General features: G+C 34.5%; 1 protein-coding gene across 4 annotated transcripts in view; it reads right to left on the reverse strand.

Annotated features, from left to right (window-relative positions):
• Positions 1-9,917, reverse strand: part of RFX7 (regulatory factor X7) — a 122,610-nt gene that overhangs the window by 60,018 nt on the left and 52,675 nt on the right. For all 4 annotated transcript variants that reach the window (XM_019665378.1, XM_019665387.1, XM_019665368.1 and 1 more), the window contains exon 3: positions 9,582-9,615. In XM_019665378.1, coding sequence (XP_019520923.1) covers positions 9,582-9,615 — 34 coding nt within the window. The remainder of the gene's footprint in view (positions 1-9,581; positions 9,616-9,917) is intronic.

Here is a 9,917-nt window from a genome sequence, read left to right on the forward strand (position 1 = left end):
GGAAAAATATATTTGGATCGGCTTTACAAATGTATACACTGGTATTATAAATGTAAAATTGTTACAACTCATGAGAAATTGTTGGTTATTATTAAAATTTGGTAAAAATCAACTGTTTTTATTGCAAAAACATTAACAAAAAATGTTTATTTACAATTATGTTATGACAAATATTTTCATTTGTTTACTGATATAAAGCAGGCAAAGTGCTATGCTTTAAGAATAGCAGAGATAAAATATTATATATTTTCACTTCTAGTATATTTCATAGTGCCATAAGTCTTCACAATTGTAATCAATTTAAATAACTAAAATTATTTTAGCTATTTTGTTTTAGTGAGCATATAATGAGTTTTTTAAATGGCATTCAAAGAACCTGTTTTCAAAAACCAGACTGCAGTTAGAATTACTGATTACTAAAATTCCATAAGATAATGAGGCCAACTTATAAGTTTTTCATTTCTGATCTATTTTCAATATGGAAAATTACTTTCAAGAACATTTCCTTGGGCTGGCCGAATGGCGCGTTAGTTAAGAGCTGGCTTGGGATGCCAGAGGGCCCCAGTTCGGATCCCACATATGAGGGCCAGTGACACTGCCCTCCATAGCTAAGATGCTGAACAACAGCTCAACCTGGAGCTGGGCAGCCGTGAGTTGCCGGCGACGGCGTAGGCTGCAGCCCCTGCTGCAGTGGGTTGCCATGGGCTACCGTGTGTAGCCAGCAGCCGCCGTGAGTGGCCATCCTATAAGCCGGCGACTGATCTGCCTTGCCCGGGAAGAGAGCAGTGATGGTGCCAACTTAGGCCAGTGAAGCAACGTCCTCCACAACTAGACTGAAGAACCAAAGGACAGCAACTTGTCTGTTCCCCGTCCCACAATTCCCCAGCACTGTTTCCATCCCCCAGTTCCCCAATAAAAATAAAAAAAATAAAAAAAGAACATTTCCTTGATTATAAAAGAAGTAGAATTTTAAAAAAATTCATGTAAAGCTCATATTGTAGACACTTTTAAAATAGTTTTTAAAAGCCTGGGCTCTGGAGTCAGACTATCTGGATTAAAAGCTTAATTCTACCAATCAGAAAGTTTTATGACCTTGGGTAAGTTACTTAACTTGTCTGAGCCTGTTTTTTCATCTATAAAATGAGGCAGATTACAGATTAACCTCATAGGCAAATTATGAGAACTGAATGGTGAATTATGTAAAGTACGTGTCTGGCACATGGTAATAAATACTCCAGAGGTGATGATATCTAAGATGAATCTTAAAATATAACTAGGAATATTTCCCCAAAAATAGGGGGGCATAGTCTAGATCATTAGACCTCAACCTCAACATTACTGACAATTTTGGGCTGATAAGTCTGTTATGGGGCGATGTCCTGTGCTTTGTAGGATGTTTAAACAGCATTCTTGTCCTCTACCCACTTGATGCTCATAGCACACCCTGAGTGTGAAAACCAAAAATGTCTCCAGACATTGTCAAATGTCCCCTGGAAGGCAAAACTGCCTCTGGTTGAGAACCACTGTTCTAGGCCTGCACTATCCAAAATAGTTGCCACTAGCCACATGTAGCTATTTAACTTCTAATTAAAATTAAATAAAATTAAAAATTCAGTTCCTGGTCACACTAGCCATATTTAAAGTGCTCAGTTGCTACAGATGGTTAGTGGCTACCATATCGAACAGTGCATAGAGAACATTTCTACACCACAGAACATTCTAACAGACAATGCTACACAATGTTCTAGACCAGGAGTTGGCCAACTGTGGCTCGCGAGCCACATGAGGCTCTTTGGGTACGTACATGTGGCTCTGAAGCAAAACTGAAAATGAAAATAAAACTATCATAGTTTCATTTATAAAATTTTTAAAGGATTTAAAATTTTCCTTATTTGTAAAAATATATTTATGGCTCTCAAATAATTTTTAAATTGTTGTGAGGGACAGTATTGGCTCTTTCGTCTCAAAAGTTTGCCAACCACTGTTCTAGACTGAGGGTGAGCATATATTCTCGTCCCTTACTCCACAACTATTCACTACAGCTTGCAGACAGCCTGTGGAAGGAGTGCACAAAGATGAGATTAAACAAGAAAAGTAAGGCCTGGGTATGAAGGGTCTTCAGTGCCTGAAGAGAGAACAATGGGGAGCCAGTGAAAGGCTTAAAGCAAGGGTGCAAAATAAAAAAATTCACATTTTATATGATGATTATGAGAGTACTACGGAGAATGAACGAAAGTGGAGAAACTTGAAGCCGAACAACAGTTGCAGATTTCCAACAAGTATGGTGATCTGGATTAACGCAGTTAGTAGTAGGAATGGACAGAAATGGAGCAATTAAGGAGACAGAATTGACGGGACTTGGTTTATGACTAAATGTGAGGCAGGCTGAAGGAGTACATTCACTAATACAGTATGGTAGAAAGAGCACTGGCTCTACAAGATGTTCATGTCCTAATCCTCTAATCCCCACAACCTGTGAATCTGGTACCTTACCAAGAAAAGGGGCTTTGCAGATGTGATTACAGTAAGGACCTTGAGATGGGGACATTATCCAGTAGGCTCAATGTAATCACAAGTGTCCTGATAAGAGGGAAGCTGAGGGAGATTTGACTACAAAAAAAAGAGAAGTGTCAGAGTGATGCAGTATAAGACTCTAGCAGCCATTGCTGGCTTTGAAGATGTAACCATCAAAAGCTAGAAAATAGAAAAAGCAAGGAAACAGATTCTCCTCTCAAGCCTCCAAAAGGAACACAGCCCTACCGACACCTTCATTTTACCCTAGTGAGAGCCATGTCAGACTGCTGACCTATCGAACTAAAAGAGCATAAATTTGTGTTGTTTTAAGCCACGAAGTTTATGGCAATTTGTTATAGCATTAATAGAAAACTAACACAGGTATGTTCTGAATTTGGGGTATGATACAATGAGATTGGTGCCAAAAATGTTGAGTTTGAAGTGTCTATGGGACATCCTAGTAAAGCTGGTCAATTAATAAATAGATGGATATATGGGTCTGAAGTTTAAGTTGGGGATGTATAATTAGGAGTCATCAGTATATTGACATTAATTGAAACCATCAAAGTAGATGAGATCTCCATGGGCAAATACAGACAGAATGCAGAGGACTTAGGTAGAGGAAGAGGCCCTTAAAGGAAACTGGGAAGGAACAGCCCAGGATATAACAGGAAAACCAGGATGGTGTAGCAACTAAGGAATTAAAAGAATGAGAATGTACTAAACCGGAGGTGAAGGGGATGATGGTCAACACGATCAACTGAAAAAGTGTTGTCAAGCTAGGAACTGAGATTGCCTATTATTATATTTAGCAGTAAGAGGTTATGATATCCTCGATAAACACAAGTTTCAGAAGAGAGGTTATTAGAAGACTTATTACTGGGGTTGAAGGCTGAATGGAAGGTGAAGCATAAGATGAGTTCGATCAACACTTTTTATTAAACTTTGACTTTCTTCTTTCAAAAGAAGAAAACGGTAGCTAGAAAAGGGTTGCAGGAAGTATTTTTATTATAGATGGGGGAAAAATTAAGCATTTAAGTATCAATGGGAAAAGGCCAATAGAAAATGAGAGAACAAAACCCAAGAGAAAGAGAATAAATGAAGTGAATGTGAAATAGGAAGAGATGGGCTCCAGCACCAACACAGAGAGCCATCAACCTTCAGATAGGCAGTAAGATATTTCTTCTGTTTGGGAGAAAAGGGGAGGAAGGCAAAAACAGGTTACAGAAGTAAGCAACTACTGAGCTAGGAATGAGAACCCAGTGTTAATTCTGCGGGATACCTATACGGATCTTCCTGTTTTTTCAAAGTAGGAGGTAATACCATCTGCTGACACTGGGAAAAGAAGACATGGGTTTAAGAGCTTTAGTTAAATAAGTCTGAAATAGTTTTGATGGAGAATAGTGGAAAATAACTCACTAGGAGGGTTGAAGGGGCCTGTACAACGTTTTACTGAATCCTTAAAAATTGCTATTAATGGAACTGTGCATGTGGCCACATTGAATGTAGGACCTCATTCTAAAGCAACTCTCCCAGCTTCACCAACTAAAAACCTGAACAAAATACATACAACAACTGTTTTCAGAAATTGGGTAACAGAGAGCACTGAACTGTTATATCTTAGAGAAAAAAACCAAATGAGATGATTCCATCTAAAGGCAACTTTTGAACTGTGGTACAGGGAGGGAGACTCCAAGTACAGCATGGCTGCAGATGAGCTAAACAAACAGAGATCAAAGTTTGAGAAGGAACAAAGTAAATGGAAGGAAGGTAAAGCAGTAACTTCAAAATCTATACAAATTCTTATGTACATTTAGGTAGACGGAAACTCCAAGAGGCTGGACAAAGAACTACCAGAGAATTATAACTAGCAGTGACACGTTCAAGTTCTAATCAGACAGAATTGAGAGAACGCCCAAGGAATGTGGCACAGACGCCAGAGAGGCAACATTTTAATATAAAAACGAAAATAACTCTAAGTAAATGTCATTCTAGACTTGTCCCAACAAGGTGTGAACACAGCCTCAAAAGGATCAAACTGATCTAAAAGTAATTAGCTGCTGGCCAAAAAAAGCTTCAATACACTTTGAAGGATGAGAACAGAGTCGTCACTCTAAACAAACACACACTAAACTAATTACTAGACCTACAAAGAAGCAGAAAAACATGACTTGTAATTGCAACAAAAAATCAGTAAATAAAAAAACAAAACAACTTAGAATATAGTTAGCAAACAAGGACTTTAAAACAGGGATTACAAACATGCCTAAGGGTTTAATGAGGAAAAAAATAGAGGATATAAAAAAAAAATGAGGAAAAAAAATAGAGGATATAAAAAAAGAACCAGGTGGAATTTCTAGAACTGAAAAAAACAAACTAAAATGGATCATTCATAGAATGAGAGATTTAGAGCAGATTAGACACTTTAGCAGATTAGAGACTTGATAATAAAGAAATAAAAGTATCCTAAATGAAGCAAAGAGAAAAGAATAAACAGCCTTAGTGACCTGTAGGAAAATACTGTGGAGTGTAACACATGCATAGTTTGAGTCCTAGGATGGGGGTGGTGGTGAAAAAGAGTATTTGAATGGTTGGAAAGTTTTGAAAACTGATGAAAAAATATAAACCCTCAGGTTTGAGAGAACTCAATGAACTTCAAACAGCAACAATATACTAAGGCTATTATAATAAAATTTCTGAAGACTATTAATAAATAATCTTAAAAGAAGCCAGGAGAAAAAAATTTAATGCATCCCAATAGTCCTCCCTTATCTGCAGGGGATACATTCCAAGACCCCCAGTGCATGCCTGAAACTGCAGAAAGCACTGAACCTTATACATACTATGTTTTTTCTTATACATAAATACATAGCCCTATGATAAAGTTTAATTTAAAAATCAAGCATCATAAGAGATTATCAACATTAATAAAACACAACAATTATAACAATATACTATAAAATTTATATGAATGTGGTCTCTCTCAAAATATCTTATTGTGCTGTATTCACCTTGTCACTTAAAGGAAGCACTTTATGACTTCTCATTGGCACATCAAAGTTGCCTGCATTACTACTCTTGTGCTCTGGGGCCATTATTAGATAAAATAAGGGTTACCTGAACACAACAGTTAATATGATAATCAATATGGCTATGAAGTGACTAACAAGCAGGTACTCTATACAGCACGGATATGCTGGACAAAAGGATGATTCACATCTTGGGCAGGACAGACTGGGACAACAAGAGATTTCATCATGCTACTCAGAACAGCACACAATTTTAAACTTATGAATTATTTCTGGAATTTTCCATTTAATATTTTCAGACCTTCACTGACCACAGGTAACTGAAATTGCAGAAAGCAAAACCATGGATAAGGGGGGTTTACTGTCTATACAAGGAAACAAGATATGAATGACTACAAACTTCTCAATGAAGACTATGTAAACCAGAAGAAATGCATCACCACTGCTAAAATGTTGAAAGAAAAACTATCTAGAATTCTATACCCAGTGAAAATACTCTGTGCAAATGAAGGAAAATTAAAGACCTCTTATTCTGCAAGGAGATAAATATAAAAATGATATACATACATCAACCATATAGTAATCACAAGACAAAGTTTGTCATTGTCAAACTAGCATGTGATGTCAACAGCTATGACAAAACACTAACTATAAAGACCCAGATTACTTAAAAGTAAAAGAATGGAAAAAAGATATACCATGCAAACAAATGCTAATTATAAAGATGGAAGGGCTATGGTAGTATCAGACAAAGCAGACTTCAAAGCAAAGAATATTAACAGAGATAAAAATGGAAACATCATAATAAAAGAATCAATTCATAAATAAGACATAATATTGAATATTTATCCTAATAATAGCTTCAATACATGAAGCAAAACCTAACAGGATTAGAGAGAAAAAAGGAAAAAAACCTCACAATCACATATAAGAGATTTTAGCATCCCTCTCAGTAATAGAAACAACAAATAAAAAAGAAATCAATAAGGCTAAATACTTATTAAAAGTCAATAGTGAACTGGACCTAACTGATATATAAAGAATATTTCATTCAGTGACAGTAAAATGTACATTTTTTCAAGTACATATGAAACATTCAATAAAATATAACATAAACTCAACTACTTGGAAATTGATCTATCTATCTATCTATCTATATATATACACACACACACACACACACACACACACACACACACACACACACATATAAGTGTTCCACAGGTACAAGAATAAATCAGAATGCAAAATAGAAAAAATTTAACTGAATAATGAAAACACAACATAAAATTATGGGATGCAGCTAAACTAGTGTCTAGAGGAAAATTTACAGCATTAAATGCTTATAACAGAAAAACAAGTTGAAAGTTTCCTTATTAAGGAGCTAGAAAAATGAGAGTAAATTAAAAAGAAGGTAAACAATAGAAAAGAAACAATACATATTAGGGAAGAAACGAAATAGAAAATTCACAAAAACAAGAGAGAAAAATCAGAAGCCAAAACTTGATAAAGATCGATAAAATGATTATACTTCTAGCTAAACTGATCAAGAAAAATGAAAGCAGATACAAATGGCCATTATTAAGAATGAGAGATAATCGCTACAGATTCTATAGATAGTCAAGGATAATGAGGTAGTATGAAGAACATTACACCAATAAATTCAGTTATACAGCAGAAATGAACAAATTCCTTGAAAGACACAAATACTATAACTACATTAATTAGAAGAATTTAATAGCCCTATAAATTCTTTCCCACAGTTGGTTGGTTTCACTAGTGAAATCTATCCAAACATTAAAAGAAACAAAATTAATTTAAAATAATTCTTTCTAAAAATAGATAAAAGAAAAAACACTTCTAAACTCATTACATAATAATGCCAACATTATCCAGATATCAAAAAGCAGAACGACATTAAAAAAAAAAAAGATCAAAAGTCTTAATTAACTAAGATGAGTCTTTAACAAAATTGCAAATCCTATGTAGCAATATATAAAAGTATAATGCAACATATGGAAGTATAATTAATGTGGAATTTATAACAGGAATGCAAGGATGTTTTACTTTTTTTAAATTAGTGAAATTTACCATGTTAATAACAAGGAAGAAGTACCATGTGATTATTTTGATATGCACAAATCATTTGATGAAATCCAACATGTATTTATGATAAAAACCCCTTAGCAAAATAGGAACAGAAGAGAGCATGCTCAACTTGAGAAGAACATCTCTGAAAAGATAATGATAACATATTGTAAAACTGAATAAATGAATGATTTTCCCCTAAGACTGACAACAAAGGAAAGGAGTCCACTCTCATCATTTCTATTCAACATTGTCCTGGAAGTCCTAGCAGTGCAGTAAGGTAAGAAAAAATAACTAAATAGACATTTAGGCTGAAATGGAATGAAACTTTTCTTCATTCATGTGCAATACAATTGATTAGGTAGAAAATCCAAAGGACTCACCATATAAGCTATTAGATCTATCATGTGAACTTAGTAAGTCTGCAGACTACAAGGTCAATATAAATATTAAGCAAAAAAACATTGGATAACATTTTTAAATGCCATTCGTGATAGCATCCAAAATCTCAAAATATTTAGGAATAATTTAAGCAAACTAGATACAAAACTTATAAACCTATACATAGAAAGCTACAAAACACTGCCTAGAGAAATTATGGAAAAACCAACTATTATGGAACTGTAACATGCTCATGGATTAGAAAACTTGTCATTAAGATGTCAACTGCCCCCAAATTGCCAATCAAACGCCAATCAAAATCCCAGTCACCACCTTCTGAGGTCTTAATTAATAGCACTTGCATATATTTTGACAACAGACTCAATTTCTGGAGGGCAAGGGAGTATCTTTTTTATTTTGTATCCCTTACATCTAGCATTGCCAGACAGGAGGTGTTCAATAATTCTTTTTTGAACTAAATGCAAAAGCATCTGTATTTTCATTTGTAAAAGAGAGGTAACAAGATTACCTACTTCATAGGGTTATTGTAAAGGCAAAAAAAATTTTAAAAGATGATGGAGTGAAAGGAGAAAACATCCTCATTAACATCCACTCTCAACTATTACATTAGAAAAGCACTGGAGAACTGATCAAATTACCTCTTCTCTGAACTATTTATTCACCTGCCTAGTACCTAATAAGCTAATTAAGTATCAAACACTACAGACCCTGTCTGTTCCCTCACACACACACAAGTTAGCTTACAGGGAAGATCCAAACCTGAATAAGAAAGTTCTGACATCACAAATAAAGAAAGAGGACTAACTACAATGACACTTGGGGGAATCTAACAGTGCAGTCACTGAATGTTCCAGGGCCTAGGGAACAGTCCATCAGCAGAGATTTCATGAAAGAAGTCAGTACTATTCCAGTAGCCCTAGGAGACGCATGGTTCTTTCCTCACACGTTTAAGAGAAGATTTAAGGAACTACAAATACAATCTAAAGTTAAACTGTTATGATGGTTTTAATTCCTGAAGGCCAGCAATCAAAACATGAAAAGCATACTATAGCAACAAGAACTAACTCATGAAGCATTTTAAAAAGCTTTCATTTAACAAAATCTTAGAGTACTATAAGTATAACCTAAATTTAAACTGTTATTGTGGCATTAAGTCCTAAAGCCTAGCCACCCAAATATGAAAAAATATGGTATCACAACAAAACTAATCCATCAAACATCTTAAATCTTATCTTTATACATATTCTTTGGAGTTATTAGGACAGAAAAATAAACGTCCACTTTATTAAATGTTTAAGTGATCTTTAGGAAAAGCCAGTACATTTCAAAAAACATGCAATTACCTCAGATTGTGATTTTATTATTGATAAGATATAGAAAAGTAGATACCTTATAGCCAGTTCATTCCTAGGGTTGTAATTAAATGTCAAGTTTTATTCACTAAAACTGGGTTAGATTTAAAATAAACATTTACTCAAGAACAATATATTTTTATATAGTGGGAAAAGTCTTATTACAAAAGAATTTTAAGATTAGTTGTTTACTTACCAGAATGCAGTCCACTTTAGATTGTACAGTTTTGCTGAAAGAAAAAGAAAGCTAGGTTATTAAGAGTGATAAATTTATTAAATATTTGAAATATTCTCAAACAGGGTAATTAATCTTCCCTACTATGAAAACAATAAGTAAAACTCCTTAAGATCAGGCATCGTATCCTAAAACTGCATTTATTCACAAAGCAAAACAAAAATCTATTTCCCATTCACTGTAATAAATAAAGTCAATCCTAAAACATGATCAGAATATTTTCTGAATTCACTGCTATAGTCAACCTGTTGTTGTTACTCTGTATCATTATAACAGATGTCCTGAATAAGTTTTTTG

This window comes from Hipposideros armiger, unplaced genomic scaffold (assembly GCF_001890085.2).
Source record: "Hipposideros armiger isolate ML-2016 unplaced genomic scaffold, ASM189008v1 scaffold_12, whole genome shotgun sequence".
NCBI lineage: Eukaryota > Metazoa > Chordata > Mammalia > Chiroptera > Hipposideridae > Hipposideros > Hipposideros armiger.